Raw genomic sequence first — 20,109 nt, forward strand, 5'->3', positions numbered from 1 at the left:
ACTGGAGACTGCCCTCTGCTGTCAGCCCCATCAGCTCCTTCAGGGAGTGTCTCAGAGGCAGACAGCTCCTTGGCCCAAAGTTATGTCCTTCCCAGTGCTGTCCAAATCCAGGGACTGATTGAGGCAGGGATATAAAGGCTCAACCATCGTTACTCAACATGGGGCAAGTTTGGTAGGTCATTCTCCCTCCAGAGCTTGCCTGGGATTGGCTGAGGCTTCTGTTGGACTTCCATCACTTGGACTTTTTCTTTTGCCCCATGCTATGTTCTTGCCCTCCCTTCCGTGTATGTTGATCCCAAGCTCATTCTCTAGGAAACATTGAGCACCCTCAACTCAGAGTCTGCTTCCCAGAGAACCAAATCAGTGACAGATAACTGGCTTTTCTTTTTTCTTCCTTTTTCTCTCAATAGTCAAGATTACCTGCCTGCCCGCACACCTGTAGAACCTTTCCCAGTTCCCAGTGCCTTTGAAAGAACTCTAGGCTCTCTTCCTAGAAAAACGCAGGTGATTTCATATGTGCCAGATTTTACCTTCACGTTAGGAGACTTTAGAGACTCCATAGCCCAGGCTAAAAACACCATTCTGGAGAGATGATCATGGATTATCTTCCACATGCTGAAGACTGTGCCAAGAGCCACAGGCAGTTCTGGTCGTACAGAGAAAGTATTTGGGTATCGCTGACCACATAGCTTTCAGACACTGCTTACTGACACCTAGCACTGAAGGCATCCTTGTTCACCAGGAAGAGAGCTTGAGTAGAGTGAGGCCCCTGGTTCTGCAACTTACTCGTTGGCTGACTTGGGTAAGATACCTAATTTTTCTGTACCTCAGTTTGCTCATTTGCGAAATGGGGATGTGAATATCTCCTTTCAAAGAGAGTGAGAAAGATAAAATGAACTCATAGGTTGGTATGCTGGCCACAATGGGAAATACAGCATCTTTTTTTTTAAAGTTTATTTATTTATTTTGAAAGAGAGAGCGAGTTCACACCTATGAGTTGGGGAGGGGCAGAGAGAGAGGGAGAGAGAACCTGAAGCAGGCTCTGTGCTTTCAGCATGCAGCCCAGTTCGAGGCTCAATCTCACCAATCATGAGATCACGACCTGAGCTGAAATCAAGAGTTGGACACTTAATCAGCTGAGGCACCCAAGAGCCCTGGAAATACAGCCTTTCTACGCACCTGGCAGTACTCTGGGCTCACACAGCCCCTGCCAGGGAGCTGACTCGGGTCAGTGAGTGTCCTCCCTGGGCTCCCAGGCAAGGCCTTGTCGCCCCTGCCAGGAGCTGGAGGGGACAGAAGGAACTGAAGAGTTGTGCGAGAGCCAGGAGAAGGCACCTAGGCCCACGCTGTCCTGCCAGATGCTGACTTGGGTGGTGGCCTTTGGCACAAAGGTCAAGAAAGGACTGAGGAGGCACATGGAGGCCCAGACCCTGAGGGGCTTGCTGGTGTTGGCACTGGTGGGTGGCTGGAGAAGGCTGTTTTCCCATTTGTGGAAGGCTAGAGCAGTGATTACTCAAGACCTTGCCAGGAGGGTTTGGGAGGCTGAAGGATTCCTCACATGGGCAGAACCCCCAGAAGTCTTGACCAATTGCACTACATTAGTCCAAACTCTGCCAGACTTCTTAAAAAATTTTTTTAATGTTTATTTATTTTGAGAGGGGGGAGGGGCAGAAAGAGAGAGAGAGAGGAAGACACAGAATCTGAAGCAGGCTCCAGGCTCTGAGTTGTCAGCACAGAGCCCGATGCAGGGCTTGAACCCACAACCCAGGGAGATCATAACCTGAGCCGAAGTCGTACGCTTAACCAACTGAGCCACCCAAGTGCCCCTGCCTGCCTTTCTTAAAATGCTTTTGGGACAAAGAAACTAGGCATTTTGCAGACAAAAGCTAACAACATGCTTTGCATCTGAAGACTTTAAGCCGTTACTAAAACACTTCTTTATCTCCCATGTCTGAATCAATAAGGTTGTTGTAGATGGTCAGAATAAAGGCACCAAGCAAAGGAAGCCAAGCATCCTCTGGGCCCCAGATGGTACCGGGCAAAGCTGAGGTGAGCAGAGGGCCAGTACTGGAAACAGAGTCGCTCTGTGCTCATTCTAAGGACAGGCTAATAGAAAATGCTACTCTAGGTGGTGGAAAGAGCACTGGGCTGTGAGTCAAGGTCCAATCTCACTTCTGCTCGCAGCATTTGGTATAACCTTGGGCATGCCACTTCTCTCTGGCCCTCTGTCTCCTCATCATGAAATGGACAATTTCCACAAGATGCTTTGACATCTGGAAGGAAGGCAAGGCTCAGCTTTCTCTGTGTCTACTTCCCTCTCCATGGGCCCCAGGCCTGTACTACACCAACCCTGCTCAGTGGCTGGGCTCTAGCTCCTCTGCCCTCAACACCCAAGGACACAGCAAAAGCCTCCCCTTACTTTCCTTACGTCATTTAATCCATGCCAGCACCTGTCCCAGCCCATGGCTCCTTGACCTCCATTATCCAAGCTGGAAGCCAGGTCTCAGAATAGAAACCCCTGGAGGAAGGCAGCTGTGGCTTTCTGGGCTCATCCACTTGCAGAAACTGCCCTGGCTTTATTGGCTATGACAGATGCTTCTCCCTCCCCTCTCCCAAGGGCCCTGAGAGAGTAAGTGATTCTCTCTCCTGTCAGCTCCTTGCAGACTCTGGGCTTTGGTCTCATAGCTGTTCCAAGAAGGCACAGGCTGCTTTGCTTTGTCTGTAGGGGTTTCCTGTCAAAGGAACCATAGTCCTTCTCTGGACTCATGCGTTGCCCACATCCAGGCCCACGAACCGTGGCGCTCACTCAAGGCTGGTCACAGAATAGCCCAGGCAGACTGTTTCCAGACGTCCATTGTGTGCATCAGCCTCACCCCACAAGGGAACAGCAGCTCCTGGGCATCAGAACCTCCTGTCCTCCAGGGGAACCTCATCTAGAAGTTTCCTCAGGACACCTCCCTCATAGGCTCCAAACTGGCCATGCTGATGAATGCCATCTTATTGCCACTGGAATATCTTGAGCATTTTATTGTCTCCCAAATAGGCATAGATCTGGTAGCAAAATCAAGCTCTAAGGACATCCTACCCGCCTTCTGCCCCTTCCCCAACACACAGCACACAATTTCACAAATGCGCGTTTCTCTTAGCCCGAACACAGAGAACTCACTGTGCACCTAAATGCACCTCAGATTTCCTCACCGCTTATGTCTGCTTGTGCTATCCCCCTAAGAGAACATGTTTCCCACGCCTGACACCCTCACGGCACCCAACCCTGCAATGAAGCTCCAGAAATACTGCCTTTAAAACCGTCTCTGGATGCACAGCCTAAAGTCATCACGCAGCCCGTGCCGACAGCACTTTTTATTCACAGCCTAGTGAAACTCTGGGCTTTATTTAATTTTTTTCTCTTATTATGAGCCATTTTACATATGCAAATATGAGTAACATATGTAAAGTGTAAAGAAAAATCTTCCCTTGTACCCAGCTCAAGAAATGGCACAATCAGAAGCCTTTAATACCTCACGTATTCCTCCTCCTCTCCTCAAAGGAATCTTTGTCCTGAATTTGTTTTTATCACTCCCTGGCTTTTCCTTGGGGGCAAATTTCCTCCTTGTCCTTATGTAAGCGGCAGTGGCTGCCTTTGCAGGAGCACCAAGCCTGCATAGTGTGCACGCGGGGCGGGTCCAGGAACCCTCGAGATCTTGCAGACCCCACACAGGTCAGGAGGGCCCCCTCCGAGGGCGATGGCCGGCACTCCGTGCCAGCAGGACAGAAAAGATGGCAGGGATCTGGCCGCAGCTGGGCTGTACCCATTGTCTCAGCAAGGAAGATTTTAGAAAAGAAAATAGACTCGTTCTTTAAGGACACCCCCCACCCCCCCTTCCCTCGCCCCACACACACATACTGCCCTGTGGTCTCGGTATGTAACCATCTCCGAATGGACCACAGTGACTCTCAGGAGCCACATGGGTGGTGCTGGGAGACGTGTACTCAAGAGAGGCATCAGCCCATGAGCCAGCTGGGAGCCAGGTCCAGGGTGTGAGTGCTTTGGGGTCCCTGAGAAGAGGGAACACAGGAGACCACAGGCAATGCTGGCCAGTGCACAAAGGGGGACGGCACTGAGGCAGGGAGGCCTCTGTGCCAGACGGACTGGCTTCGAACATTGACTCTTCCATTGAGTTGCCGTGTGGCCTTGGGCAAGTTGCTTAACTTGTGCCTCCTTCTCTAGGAGAGAATTAAGGTGTGTAAAATGCTCAGTAAGCCCTGTATAGGGAACCACTCTCCTTTTCCTTTCTAGAATTTCCAACGCGCTATTCTGTTCAAATAAGAAAACAAAAAGCAAAAGCCTCATTCCGGTTCCGAATATGAAAATGTAGGAAGGAAATGACTTCAGAATAAAGAACAGTCCTTAACTCGAACTATCTTTCTCTTACGTTCTTGTGTGAGAGTTCTTTAAATGGAAAAGTAGTGCTCTTTTCTGCACGGCATAATTTCTGAAGCTCTGAGTTAGAGATGATGCCAAGAGAAGCCTGCCAGAAGGTAGAGAGGCTGGGAGGCAGCAGGGTACAATGAGTCTGAGATGAAGAACCAGACAGACTGACCATGGTTTAAAATCCAACAACTCCCTTGCTGTGTGGCCTTGCCTAGTTCCTGAACGTTTCGGAGCCTGTTTCCTCACTCGTAAGGCAGGGATCCCTGCCACATGATTCTGTTGGGAGGGTTGATAAAACAAGGTCCATAAAGCTTCTGGGACCTACTGATGCTCTGTAAATGTAAGCTTCTTCCCGATTCTGGGCACGTCTCGCTTCCTCAGCTTCTGGCTCAAGAGCGATGACTCCCTGGAGAGATGACCTCATCTAATCCTTCTGGGGTCCCTCCGAGGGATGGTGATGATGGCGACACGCACGGTGCATCCCAGAGGCCGGGCAAGAGACCATGCCCGGCTGTTTTGTAACCTGGTGGCTATAAAGTCCCTTTATTCCAACCTCCTCCTGTGCCACTCAGCTCGGCCCTTCCTCACCCCAGCAGAGCAGATGCTGTTTTGGATCTTGAACTATTTCCAGGGAAAGACATTCTCCCGGCTCCTCACAGGCTGAATTTCACCCCAAGCCGGGAGAAGGGTCTCCGATGGCTTACAGGTATCTGTGGCAGTCAGGTGTGTGCTTACCCCAAACGGGAGTCTTGTGACACACGGGATGGAAATGGCAGACCCCTAGTCATGTAGGACGCTGCCCTGGACATACATCCAGTTACTAGGGAGCAGGATTATTTACTTATTTCCTTACAGTCCCCTTCATTATCTTTTGCTTTCCTACTTGAAGTTCTTCCTAATGTCTAGCTTCAGTCGTTCTTGCTGCAGAGGAAACCTCTCACAAGCTTATGGTATCAGAATGGCTGTGCCGTTTTCCACATGCCTGTGGGTTTCACACGTCATCTCCAAAAGTGTTTAGGATGAGGGGACAATGTGGGACACGCTGGGTTTGAGAAGAAGCCTCAGAGATCCCAGCTTGGAGGACCACCCACCCCTCCAGGCAGGGCAGGGGTCAGTGCCAGGCCATAAACCTTTCCCTGCAAGGGTTCAACTGTTTCCTCCTCTTAAGAGAACAGGCAATCAAACTGTCAGCTGGCAATCATTTTCTGATAAAATGCCTCTGTGCTTAGTCTCATCCTAGCCTGCACTGTGACAGCCGGGTGCTGGGTGAAATCATTTCCTCTCCTGCCCTGATGTTTAGAAAATCTCCTGTGTGGGCCTGTTGGCCCTGCTGGATTGACATTTATGTGGGTCTCTAGCTTCTTTGATCTTTCCCCCAAATTGGTCCCTTAATTCTGAGAGTCTCTCTTTCTCTCAGATGTTGGGCTCTTCCCAGCCAACACTCCCTGTATCCCAGTCTAGGCTTGAATGGAAACATCTGAAAGACGCCTCCTTCTCCATGCCCATCACTTGCCATCCAAAGGAGGGACGAGACCTCTCTCTGAAGGGCATAGCTCAGTGACCCTGAACAACACTCGAAGTATGTGTCCCTACGTACTTGCCATACCAGGGCTCTGCCATTAGACCCTCATCCCCTAAAGTAGTCAGCCCATTCTTCCTAAACATTTCTTAGTCATACCTGAGTTTCTAGGCCCCTTCTCTGAGGCTCCTGGATCTTGATTGATTTCTCCCTCTCTGCTCCTGAAAAATCCAGCTTTAAAACAGTTAGCACTTATTGAGTGCTTCCTATATGCCAAGCACCTTTCCAGGCATCATCTCATTTAACCCCTCCCCCCCCCCACCACTGTAGGAGGTAACTGCTCCTGTTATCCCCATCTTATAGGTAAGCAAATTGAGGATTAGAGAGTTTAAGTAATTTAACCAAGATCACAGAGTTTGTAAGTTGCCAAGCTAGGATTTAGACCCGGATTTGAGTTGGTCTGTCTATGTTCTCAACTGCTCCACATTCTAGTACATCCTTGAAGTCTTCCTGAATTTATCTTCGAGCCCAGGGCACTATTTTACTACCTCCCCGCTTCTCAGATCTTCCTGTCCAACCTAGAAGGGAATCCACAAAAATCATCTGGTGCTCACCCCTCTGCCCTTGGAGAAGAAAAGAGATTTTCATATTTTTAAGTTCATTATTAATCAGCAACTGTGAGTATCCCGTTCACCAGTATCATTTCTATTATGAATTAATGAATTCATACTAATATACAAGTCTCTCATAAACTTATTTCTGGTGAGTCAGTTTCCCTGAGATCCGAGGACCTCAGGGTCACCTGATTGCTTCTCCAAACCTGCCAACCTACAGCCTAGACTTGGAACACAGGAACCACACCGAGATCCCGCCAGTCTGTGTGGGTGGTGGCACTTGGACCGTGGCCAAGGCAGCACATTCAAACAGTGACAGGCAGGAAGCAGGGCTTAATGTCCCTGCTCATTGCAGCCTCTCTCTTTATGCAGGCTTGTCGTGATCTCTGTCAGCTTCTCCCTTTCGAACTTGAGCAAGCCACTTCCTTTCCCAGAGTATTTCCCCAGCTGGAAAATGGAAAAAGTAATTCTTGCCCCTGTGGCCTTTAACAGGTTTGTGGTGAAGGTCAGAGGGGTGAAGGGTCGGGAAGGAGTTTTACAGCCCGGAGCACCCTGTACACATGTTAGTTAGGGTTATGACCAGCTTTCCACAGAAACTTCCTTCATTTTCCATCATTTCTGTCTTTGGAATGAAGACATCTGTCTGCGTGGATGGCAGAAGGGCAGCGGGTATGGGACTCATTCCTGGGGGGTTCTAGGGGACACAGCCCAGGCTGCACGGGCCCCCGGATGCGGAGAGTGGGACAAGGACCACGGAAAATGACAGAAGGCGGCTGTGAGAGCCTGGAGGACTCTGAGTGAGGCGAGGCTTTCTTCCTCTTGAAAATTCCCTTTTGTATCTTAACAATAAGTAGACCAGAGAAAGACCAAACCTGTGCAGGGCCCACTCGACGCTTCTCCTTTCTTACGTGCGCTCATGCTCATTTGAATGTTGCTGTCCCATCTGCTTCTTGGGCCCACTGTCCCCCGTGTCCTGTGATGCCACTTGCCCTTTGTTTTGCTTTGTAAATGCTCCTGGGTGCTCCTGCCGCTTCGGGCCAAGGCAGAGTGTCTTCTTACAGAATCACTGCCACGGGGGCCCTGGGCATTAGATGGCTCACCCCCTCATGTGGTAGCTGGGGAAACTGAGGCATGGAGAAATCTGGTGTTAGAAAGCACCAGCTCTTCAAGAAGCCTGAGTTCTAGACCCTGTTGGGCACGTCACCAGCTGGGAGAGCTGGCAAGACACCTTCTTCTGGTCCTCAGTCTCCTATCTGTGTGATAAAGGGTGGTATACCCCTTGGGTCCCTTCCAGCCAGAAACCCTCTGGTTCAAAAGCAACAGCTCCTGCTGGGTCTTCTCCCTGCCAGAGACAGCAGCACATTCCAGTCTTTCTTCACAGACAGATACCTTTCCTGGTTTTTGGGTTTTTTTGTGGTTTTTTAATCATACAAAAAAATCTCTAAGAATTTTCTTTCTTGGGGCGCCTGGGTGGCTCAGTCAGTTAAGCGTCTGATCATGATCATGTGGTTTGTGGGTCATGATCTTGTGGTTTGTAGGTTTGAGCCCCCTGTCAGGTTCTCAGTCAGTTAAGCGTCTGATCATGATCATGTGGTTTGTGGGTCATGATCTTGTGGTTTGTAGGTTTGAGCCCCCTGTCAGGTTCTGTGCTGACAGCTCAGAGCCTGGAGCCTGCTTCGGATTCTGTGTCTCCCTCTCTCTCTGCCCCCCTCTCTCTCAAAAATAAATAAACATTAAAAATTTTTTAAAAAATCTCCTTTCTTAAGCTGTTCCAAGGCCTCTGTTAAAGGCAATAAAATTGTTAAGAATGCCTGGTCTGATTAAATCACTCACTGTAGACTATGATGATCTCCTCTTTCCGTTTGATGAAACAGATTTAAAAAAAAATTTTTTTAATGTTTTATTTATTTCTGAGAGACAGAGACAGCATGAGCAGGGGAGGGTCAGAGAGAGAGGGAGATACAGAATCTGAAGCATGCTTCAGGCTCTGAGCTAGTTGTCAACACAGAGCCCGACGTGGGGCTCGGACCCATGAGCCGTGAGATCATGACCTGAGCCGAAGTCGGACGCTCAACCAACTGAGCCACCCAGGTGTCCCTAATGAAACAGATTTAAAGCCCTTTTTGTTATATATCAGAAACACTTACTGAAATTATAAATTATCATCATGGTCATATTATTGGTTGAAAGACAAATGAATGGGTCAAGATGACTTTTCAGAGGAGAAAACAAACCAAAACCAAAAAGGCCTAAGAGATAGTGAGGTTAGAAAAATCTCTAGGCTTGCAAAGAGAGGTTACCCGAAAGACTCAAACAAGAAGTTTCTGGTAAACGAGAAAAAGAATATCTTTTCCTAAATTGGATAAAACTGCATTAATGAACACCAATGGAACAGAGATAGTTAGACATTCCTTGTGGTGGCTTTCATTTTGTTGTTCTGGGAGTATTAGCCTTAGTTATGTTTCTTTCTTTTTTTTTTTTTTTATAAGTTTTGTTTTTTTTTTAATTTTTTTTAATGTTTTATTTATTTCTAGGAGAGAGAGAGAGAGACAGCGTGAGCAGGGGAGGGTCAGAGAGAGAGGGAGTTACAGACTCTGAAACAGGCTCCAGGCTCTGAGCTGGCAGTCAGCACAGAGCCTGATGCGGGGCTCGAACCCACAAACCGCGAGATCATGACCTAAGTGAAAGTCGGACGCTTAACCGGCTAAGCCACCCAGGCGCCCCATGTTTATTTCTTTAAATAAGAAAGCCTGAAGCTTTTTCCCCCTAAAAATATCTTCCCGGTTATTTCTCTCTTCAGCTTGGTTGCTCCAACATGTTTACCTCCAGCTGCCTGGAGTCCTCAAAGCCTCATTTGTGGGGTGGAGGTCCAGCCTTCGCCGCCCCACAAACCAGGCTGTCTTTGAGGAGCTCCCTCTGAGCAGCCCCCTTCCTGGGGCCAGGGAAGTGAGAGCCGACTGTTCATTCCCCCACCACGCGTTTACTTCCTATGCTTGAAAACACCTCCCTTCTTTGGTCATCTGACTCTGGTGGCGGAAGCTGCGATAGATGCTTGGTTCAAATCCTAGTTCCTCCCTTTGCCAGGGATATGGCCCTTGGACAAGTCATTCATCAGCTCCGATCCTCACTTTGTTGGCAAACCCGGGACTAATAACATTCATGAACTTTCAGTGGGAATTAAATAAGCTGATATCTGTCTAGTGCATAGCAAGGGCTCACTAGCTGACAGCCAGTTTTCTCTTTCCCTCTCTCATGGATAAGGGACACAAAATAGAAATGCAGACTGAAGAGAAATTCTCTAATCATCTCTCAACACACTGCTGACAGAAAGCTGTCTGTCTTAGCTCGCAGCTCTTTGAAGTTGGGCCCAGGCCTGGCCTCCCTCACACAACACAACCCCAGCCCAGCCTGTGGATGAGAAAGTTTGCTAAGTGCCCTCTGGTGACAACTGAGGTCTCATGAAGAGACTGGTCTTAGAGCATCGAGCATCACTGGATGGGAAAAATACACAAGGAAATCGGCCCGGACAAATACTTGACTCCAAACACAAGTTTCACATTGCAACTGAGGAAAACTCTCTGAACAGAAAGTCAAAAATCATGACAAGACAAAGCTTTCCTAATACTCTCCGGAATTGGAGGCATGGGGGTGGGGGGGATTCCCTACCAGGGTATCAAAGTATTCTGACATCTATTTTGTCTTTTGTGCCTCCTGAGTCTGGGGGGAAAGACACAGATGGGACAAAAAGAACAGACATGAGGGGACAGGTCACATGGTCCATCAGAGGACAGGTTTTTCTAGCTCCAGGACCGAATTCTTCTGCCATTTTCCTTGTGGTTTTCTCCAGCCAAGGTGGATTCTGCCATAACTACACAGAAATCCTCAGGACACTGGTGAGCAAATCTAACCTGCTCAGAAAGCCTGAATAAGAAGGAGCAAGAGCAGGCCCTCCCCCCCCACCCCCACCGCTGTTCACCACTTGAGCCCAGGTTTGCTGTGTCCCGGGCCAGACTGAGGTCCTCGATCCCCAGGAATCCCACCTGGGCCCCCCAGTCAGCAGATGCTCCATTCCAGGGCAGGGCATTCTGGGAACTGTCACAGCACTGCATTAGGGTAGGATCCCAACCCTTGCCAAGGCCTTGGGGAACTAACCACTGGATACTGAAGGAGATCAGACAACTTCCCCTTGGCCTTGCCTGCCACCCACTGTCTTCCCTGTGTGCCGAGGCGGAGACCCCGGAGCCTAGGGGCTGGGCAGCTTAGGTGGGCCAACTCTCCAGTCCCACTAGGGCCTACGAGGGAAGCCATGTCTTCTCTGTGCTTCTCGAGGGAAGAGGGGACGCAGTGCTGCAGCCCCAGAACGAGCCCCTACCCTCTCCACTGCGGGTGGGACAGGATTCCCGGCAGCCTCTGAGCCTGGGATGTGACTGACGGAGTTGGCACGTGAGGCCGAGGCTCCCTAGCCCAGCTGTTTGAAGACTAAACTGAATCGATTGAGAATTTAATTGCTCCGTAATCGCTGAGTAAACACTGGCTGGTCCATTGATCACGCCCCAGGCCAGCTGGGGAGAGCCAAGAGGCGGGACAGAGGCACCAACAATGCGAACGAAGGGCTCTCCCAGACAGCACCCTTGGAAGGAAGCCCCTTGCTCAAGGATAGCAAGGAGTGCAGTCTCCAGCAGAGCCACAGCCACCCACCGCCCAGTCTGCGGGCTGGTTAGCAGGTGCGGACGGGCACCAGGAAAGGATAGGGGCCCGGGAGGGGCTGCTTCGGGGGAGGCTCTCTCTGGACACAGTATACTAAGTGGGCAGTGCAGGCTACAAAATCTGTTTCTTTTTTAATGGGGGAAATGTAAACTCCAGTGCTTAGAAAAATAAAACCCTGGAAGGTTGCCCCCTAATATATTGACAGTAGTTAATTCTATATAACTGGATTAAATTATTTTCTTCTTTATATTTCTGTATTTTCCACATTTCCAACAACTAGCAAGTATAACTTACAATCAGAGAAAATAGATGTTATTTAAGATCAAAAGAAATGCCTAGAAGGGTTTCTCCTGTGCTCTGTAAGAAAGAAAGACAGACAGACAGAGGGAGAGAGAGAGAGAGAGAGGGAGAGAGAGAGAGAGAGAACCCTAGCAGCAGCTCCGTGGAAAGTGGTTGTATTTTGGAGTTAGACCTGAGCTCACCTTCCGGTTCCAGAACTGATTAACACGGTCCCTCTGTCAAGACATGAGACTTCTCTCCATCCCAGATTCCTTATCTGTAGCTGCAAATGACAGCTATCTCACAGAATTGACATAAAATACTAGAGTCCTTGGTGCAACATACTTGGCACGTTCAAGAAATATTAGTGTCTCTTCCATTTTGGAGTAAGGCTGGGGCAGGTAGGACCGAGTACCAGGGATGAGACATTGAATCTGCTGGGGCCCACAGGGCTCCCCAGGGTTCCCCAGGGGAGGGAGTATGTTCTGTTTCCTCCCTATGCCTCCCCTAGCTGAGCCGCCACCACCACCCCTCTGAGCCTCCTCTCATTATACTAATAGAAGCCAATCTTCCTCCACTCTGCCCTATTGCCACCCACGGAGACAAACGGGCTGCCATTCTACCGGATACTGCGTGGTGGCTGGCCAGCTCCAGGGTCATTGTCACTGAGAGCCTGAGAGGGAGGAGAGGCATGGGATTGGAAGTAGGGCTGCAATTACTAGCCTATTCAGCTCCCTAGAATAAAGCCCTTGTCATTAGCTAGCAGCAGGAGGCAGTAGGGAAGGGGGAAGAAAGAGCCTGGCACACACTTGCTGCATCAGGCTGGCCTCTCTGGGCTCCACCACCCCCAGCTCTCACCTGAGGACCTAAGTGCCCTGGCGTGCACCGGGGGTTTGCCTAAAGGCTTGTGAACCCAGGCACCACGCCCGGGGGTCCAGCCTTAGAGGCCTCTGCCAGCCCCATAATGGCTCCATTGCCCCCTCGTCCCTGATGCCCACCCCTTGGCCTCTATTCTTGCAGAAACCCAGCTCCCAGACAGGCTCAACTTTGAGTGTTCTCACCTCCTGGGGGGCATCCCTCCCTGGCAGGCTCCACATCCCAAGGTAGAGTTTCTCCTGACCCCATCCCTCAAAGGCTTCTCTATATGTGGCTGGGGCAGGTTGTTCTAGCAACAGCCCCCCCACCCCAGGGCTGGGGCTTAGCTGCCTCTTTGGAAGGGGTGAGGGTTTCTCCTGGCCCCTGAGTCTCTCCTCTGGGCTGAGGGTTCTCCTCGGGCTGTGGTGCCTCCTTCTCCACTGGTCTGGCCGATGGGGCTGTGAGTGATCAGCTACTGTGAGGCCCCCATGGGATGAGTCCAGGGTTCTTGAGAAAGAGATTCTTGCTCAGCCCCACAGCTCAGGGTGGGACAGGGAGGGGACAGACCCCTCAAATTGGGCTGACCTTGATCACCACTGGCTTCAGCTGGGGTGCGGAGGAAGAGTGTCAAGGAGTCAGCTCTGAGGTCACACACCAAAGGCCCCAGAGACCTGATCGATTGGCTTAGATTTCTTATTGGGGTCTCCTGTGGAGACTGACAGGCTTATCCCCAGAAAACTCAGAGGAGGCTGATTGGGCTAGAGCCTGGCTGAGCTGGTAGGAAGTCAGACTGACAGAGCCTAGCTTGTCTCAGAGCCCTGCAGCCCAGCCCAGGACCTCCCAGGGTGGCCCAGAGGCCTTTGTGACCCACCCACCCTGTGCTAGCCCTCAGCCCAATCTCTGACCTTGGCAGGTTCTCACAGAGAAATTCCCGGGGAAGGTCTGGGCTACACTCTGTGGAGGTGGGGCACCTGGTTAAAGGAAACTGATAAGGGGTCACAGATACGGTTGGGAGCAGGGATGTCGGGGGTCTCATGGGAGAAAACGTTCTTAGGATGGAGTTCTCCCAGGAAGCCAGGAACAGACAGACTGACTGACATACACTGTTGGACTGTCAGAAAACATCCAGAAAGCCTCCTTTCAGAGAAGCCGAGAAACAGACATCAGAGGCAGACAGACAGACAACAGACAGACAGAAATACACTCTAGGAAACTACAAACCAAACAGAACAACTTGGAATAATTGGGAACAGAAGCAGACAGCAGCTAAAGGTCTGAACCAACTAGGGGCTAGTCTCCCTGCCCCACACGGGGCGGGGGGCTGCAGGGGGTGGTCCCTCCATGACTGAACATTCCCCCACCCTCCCTCCCGTCCTCACGTAACTAGGCACCTGCCCCTCCAAGGGGAAACTAAGATAATACATTTCCTACCCTCCCACCCCAAATCTTGAGAAAGAAGCCCATTCCCTTGGCAGCCATGATGGGGGAGCACCCCCCGCCCCTCCCCACATACACCTGTCGCTCTCTCCCACATGGCACACCAGCCCCTCCTATCCCTTCCCACCAGGACCCAGGGCCACAGGGTGGTTGGGCAAGCAGAGAGGTATGGGCATGACAAGGATGAGGGGTGAGAAGTGAGAGAGAGGATGACCATGAAAAGTCCAAGGAAGGATTCCTGTTGCCATGTCCCCCAGGACTGAGCTTGAGGGCACCCTGTCATCCATCCTTGCCGAGGCTTTGTGCTTAGGTAGTAGCAATTAAATGCTTACTGAATTGAGCTGGATTGATGGGGTAGTAGGCACGCTAGACAGCTCTTCTCCCCCACCCCCCACCAAGGAGGACATTTTTAGGAAGAAGACTCAGCCATGTGTCTGAACAGTGACAGCCCATTGGAAGGAACCAGGACCCTCCATTCCTGTCCTTGAAGATCACCCTAATGCCACGCTACTCTTTCCTCTTCTCTCCCACTCTCACATTCTCTCATTTCTTTCTTCTTTCAGGTTCCAGGTGAGCCATTTCCAATTTGGGGGCACCACAGTGCCCTACTAGATGGTGAGATCCTCCAGAACTCAAGTGGCCTTACTTGTTCTTATGTCCCTGGGCACAGAACTTGGCCCACAGACCACCCAGGGCATCGCACAGGGCTTGGTCCTTTTCTTTGCCTTCCATGCTTCTACTTGCTCACTCTCTAGGAATAAGCACGCCTTCCTCAGCCCTGGACTTAAGGATCCCGAGGTGCCACTTGCTCTGGCCTGAGTCTGACACCTCAGAATCCTGCCTATACCCTGGCCCTGACTTCCCCTTAAGGGGAAATGAGTAGCAATGCCTTTCAGAGGTGGTTTTGTGTCTTTGTGTCAATAGCTACCATCTCTGATTACTACCTAGTGAATCTCCAAGGAATAAAGGAGGAAAGATCATGGAATCACTGAGTCTCAAACAAGGAAATGGTGGGCAGTAGGAGTGACATGTCCTCAGGGCAAGTGTGGGCGCTGCTACTTTCTGGCTGGGTGATGATGGGCAAGGCCCTTGAGTGATCTGAAACTTACTCTGCTCTCACATAAGACAGGGATGAGGAAGCCTGGTCTAACCCCACTGAGCAGCTGAGACACTCAGTGAGATTAGGCGTCAGTATTACTTTCCTGATAGACCACCCTCTTGGACTGGGAAACTTTTGAGGTCCAGGGGACTGAGCAACTTGCCCAAATTCATCCCAACAGCAGGAGACTGTAGATGGGGCCAAGTTCAGGACAGAATCCAAGTATCTTGACTCCCAGTGAAGTAAGTAAAACAAAAAGAGAGAGAGAAGTGCGGAACTAAGAAGAATTGGTGGAAAGAACAAAGCGTGACAGGAGTCCTGGGATGTAGACACAGGAGACGAATTTGATGTGGGCGAGGAAGGGGAGAGGCAGAGAGACAGATGAAGGTGGAAGACAGACAGGAGCACAGAAGTGTAAGGAGGAGGGACCACAAAATGGGAGATGGGGTGGGAAGAGGGAGTATGAGTTTAGCTACTCAGATTGGGTTCATTTCTCCTACTCTAGCTGAGGAAATGACCTGTGTGGAGCAGAATTATTTACCTACACTTACATTCCAGGGGAATCTTGAGCTTAAGAAACCCAAAGAACCTTCTAAGCACCTCCTCGGGCAGCTGTTAGGTGTCAGTCCCACAATGGAAGACATCCACAGCAAACAGCTGTGGAGAAGAGGGGCCACACTGTGGAAAGCAGGTGGTGCTTGGCAGGCTTGCGACGTTTCTGTATCCATTCAGCACTTGGTTACTCATCACCCTTCCTGTGTAAGCTTTACAAATGGGATGATGATTCCACACAGAAACTTAGAGGTGAATGTACTCCACATTAAAAGGAAACGTCAATAGTACACGTTAAAGCTAAACAATAGATTTTGTGACGACGAGGACTACTTCCCACTGAAGACTGCTATGTTGTTGACTTTACCGGAGAGGCCCCGAACAAATGTGGTAAAACTCACATTTTCTGTCTGATTAGCTTGGCATGCTGTGCCTTTCCATCAAATATATGTATATATATTTAAATTGTATTACCCTAAGATGTCATCAGTGAGTAGGAAGTGATCTGGTATTTTGCTAGTTAAAATAGTTAAATTAATTTAAAACTTTTTGATTCAAAACGATTAATACAAGAAAGAAGGACTATGACCATGACAAGATGAAGCAGGCCTGCGACAGTGACACCAGCCCTTGACTCAACACTCTCCCCCTTCCTTCCCAGGTCAATAGCTGACTCAGTGCAGGTTGAAAAGCTTGACAATTGAACTCAGTCATCTTGGCTCTTTTATGGAAGGAGAAAGATTAGAAAGAAAACTGTAAGTCTTTGCTATCATAGAAAAGGCGGGCACGACCTTGGGTTGAGCACCTGTTGAGTGCCAGAAAACCTACCATGTGATTAGATATACTGTGTATAATCCAACTAACTTCCCTTCACATCTAAAAAGATGATATTTTACATAGGCTGTTTAGGGGGAGGAGCCTAAGCTTGGAATTTGAACACTAGGGTACAATGGCCTCCAGAGTTGGGATGGCTCATCTGGGGGCCAGAGGAAGGAAAGAGAAATAGAAACATGAGGCAGGAGGTAAAAGCAGACAAACAAAAACGCAGGACTCAGAGGAAGAGGCCGAATGGCATTGTGTGGTGTGCTTTGCTTCAAGGGGGAGGACAGTGGGGGTGGGGAAAGGAGTACGGCCACCAGTGCATTCCCACCTTTGGGAGGCCAAGTCGGAGCAGGCGGGCTTCTGCTCGGCATCGGCGGCTGGGCAGCAGAACTGGTGCAGCACGGTCTCATTCCTGAGGGCAGAGCAAAAGGGAGAAGGTCAAGCGTGGCCTTGACAGGCTGGGCCCCGCTGGCACCAACACATTCCCCACCCCCCTTACTGAGGACCCTTCACCCCGTGTCCACATTGCTCCAGGGAGGAGCTTCTGGCTTTTCTCGATCATGCATTAGGCCCAGTTCCCACTTGCAGGCCTGCTCCCTGCCCCCGGACCTCCCATCAACTACTTCTTCCTCCTTCTGAGCCCCTGGCCCCATCCTCTGCATAGGATGTACCATTTATTTAGCCCTCCCGTTTATCATTATAGTTCTTTATGACCCTGTTCCCCACTATGGTCTGGCAAGGCCGAACTAGGTCTATTCACCCATGGTGCACAGAACTGCATGCAGGGAAGCTGATCATATGCAAAGATACAAAACACTCACACAGAGATTTTAGGATTGCTGGCTGAAAATCCAAGGCACGGTGCTTGATGAGGGATTTGTTTGATGCAAATGAAAAAGCTAACCTGGAGGTGGAGATAGAAGTTCTAGTGCCAACTCAACAGTTAGTCAGCTGTGGAATACCTCATCACCTCTTCCAGGTCTCAATTTATTTACTAATGAAATAAGGGAGTTGAACTAGAGAAGTGTTCTCAACCCTAGCTGCTTATTAGAATCACCAGGAGCCTTTAAACACCATCAATGCCTGGGCCCTAATCCCCAAGGACTGATTCACTTGGTCTGGCCCCAGTCAGGGGCACCAGGACTTTTTATAAGCTCCCAAGTGATTCAAAAAGTAGCCAAAATTGAGAGCCATTAGACTAGATGACTTTCAAGGTGACTTCCACCTCTAAAACTCTGTGATTCTAATATCTACTTTGAGTTACCTTGAGATTTAATAGTAAAATTACTTTTGGATAAAGTTATGCTGACATGTGGTCTTCTCTCCCTTAGCAAGCATTCACCATCATGGAATCAGAGAATGACAGACCTGGGAGGGCCCCCAAAGATTTCCCAAAAGACGTTTTTAAAACTTCCTTTAGCTTCAGAATACGTTGTCCAAACCCAATCTTTCCTGGAAACCCATTTTGTAAAACAACCAAGGTAGAATAGCTCTACGGTCAGGGAGTTGGAGGTCTACGCCACTCCCCTGATCCGCTGGCCCCAATTTTGGTAGCCACCTACCAAGTGTCTCTTGGAGGCACTGAGATTATAAGGGCATAGATTAGAAACTGCTGTATTTGGGGCATCTGCATGGCTCAATGGTTAACCATGTAACTTTGGCTCAGGTCATAATCTCATGGCTTGTGAGTTCAAGCCCACACTGGGTGAGCACAAGCCCCAGCTTCAGATGAACATGAACCCTGCTTCCGGTGAGCCCAGCTTTTCTTTCCCCCTCTCTCTCTCTGCCCTTCGTGAGATTCTCTCTCTCTCTCTTTCTCTCTCTCTCTCTGTCCCTCACTCACTTGCTCTCACTTGTGCCCTCTCTCTCTCTAGGAAGAAGGAAAGAACTGAGATACTTTCATAAGTCAAACAACAAATGACAGAGTGGGAAAATATATTTGTAAAACATATGACAGAAGGCAGGTTCATGTCCTTCATTGAGATCCCACAAATTCATAATGCAAAGACCTAATAGAAAAAAGGGGCAAAGATTAGGAATCCCAGTTGACAGAAGAGGAACACCAAAGCGCTGATAAATAGATGGAAAGATGCTCTACCTTACTAGTCAACATGGAAGCGCAAATTAAAGCAGCACTGAGATGCCATTTCCCATCCACCAGACTGCAAACATTCAAAAGACTAGTGACAATAAGTGCTGGTGTGAATGTGGGGAGAGAAGTGCCCTCATCTACCGCCTGTGTGGTTGTGAAGTTTTACAGCTGTTTTGGAAATGAAAAAGAACTAATGTCAGGGCACCCATAGGGCTCAGTTGGTTGAGCGTCTGACTCTTGATTCCAGTTCATGCCATGATCCTCATGGTCATGAGATCAAGCCCCATGTCAGACTCTGAGCTGAGTGTGGAGCCATCTTAAGATTCTCTGTCTCAGGGCGCCTGGGTAGCTCAGTCGGTTAAGTGTCTGACTTTGGCTCAGGTCATGATCTCACAGCCTGTGAGTTCAAGCCCTGCATCAGGCTCTGTGCTGACAGCTCAGAGTGTGGAGCCTGCTTTGGATTCTGTGCTTCCCTCTCTCTTTCTGCCCCTCCCCTGCTCAGTCTCTGTCTCTCAAAAATAAATAAAAACATTTTAAAACATATTCTCTCTCTCTAAAGGGTTAGTATCCAAATATATACACCCAACAAACAAATAATCCAGTGAAGAAATGGGCAGAAGACATGAACAGACACTTCTCCAAAGAAGACATCCAGATGATCACAGACACATGAAAAGATGCTCAACATCACTCGTCATCAGGGAAATACAAATCAAAACTACAGTGAGATACCACTTCACACCTATCAGAATGGCTAAAATTAACAACTCAGGCAACGACAGATGTTGGCAAGGATGTGGAGAAAGGGAACCCTTGTGCACTGTTGGTGGGAATGCAAACTGGTGCAGCCATTCTGGAGAACAGTATGGAGGTTCCCCCAAAAATTAAAAATAAAACTACCCTACAACCCAGCAATTGCACTACTAGGTGTTTATCCAAAGGATATAAAAATGTTGATTTGAAGGGGCACATGCACCCCAATGTTCATAGCAGCGCTATTAACAAAGGCCAAAGTATGGAAAGAGCTCAAATGTCCACTGGCCGATGAATGGATAAAGAAGATGTGGAATATGTATACAATGGAATATTACTCAGCGATCAAAAAGAATGAGATCTTGCCATTTACAACAACATGGAGGGAACTATAAGGTATTATGTTAAGAGAAGTCAGTCAGAGAAAGACAGATATCATATGATTTCACTTGTGTGGAATTTGGGAAAGACAACAGATAAACATAAGGGATGGGAAAGAACAATAAGATAAAAACAGAGAGGGAGGCAAACCATAAAAGACTCTTAAATAGAGAGAGCAAACTGGGGGTTGCTAGAAGGGAGGTGGGTGGGGGGATGGGCATTAAGGAAGGCACTTGTTGGGATGAGCACTGGGTGTTATATATAAGTGATGAATCATTGGGTTCTGCTCCTGAAACCAATACTACACTGTATGTTAACTAACTTGAATTTAAATAAATAATTTTTTTTTAAAAAGATTCTCTTTCTCTCTCTCTCTCCCCCTCTCCCCACCCTACTGCTTGCTCTTGGTCTCTCTTTCTCTCTCTCTCTCAAAAAAAAAAAAAAAAAAAAAAAAAAAAAAAACAGAGCACATGTCTTCTGACCCGCCAATCACACCTCTGGAATTTTATACCCTAGAAATGTAAATAACCTGTCCATAAAGGTATTTGTACAAAATGTGGTGGCAGC

The 20,109-nt window shown here is 49.1% G+C and overlaps 1 protein-coding gene across 1 annotated transcript in view; it reads right to left on the reverse strand.

The window, feature by feature from the left end:
• Positions 1-20,109, reverse strand: part of IQSEC3 (IQ motif and Sec7 domain ArfGEF 3) — a 111,940-nt gene that overhangs the window by 58,947 nt on the left and 32,884 nt on the right. The window contains exon 2 of the mRNA XM_039236286.1: positions 16,645-16,728. Within this exon, the coding sequence (XP_039092217.1) occupies positions 16,645-16,728 (84 nt within the window). The remainder of the gene's footprint in view (positions 1-16,644; positions 16,729-20,109) is intronic.

The sequence above is a fragment of the Hyaena hyaena genome, unplaced genomic scaffold, assembly GCF_003009895.1.
Source record: "Hyaena hyaena isolate Hyena2069 unplaced genomic scaffold, ASM300989v1 scaffold_108, whole genome shotgun sequence".
Classification (NCBI taxonomy): Eukaryota; Metazoa; Chordata; class Mammalia; order Carnivora; family Hyaenidae; genus Hyaena; species Hyaena hyaena.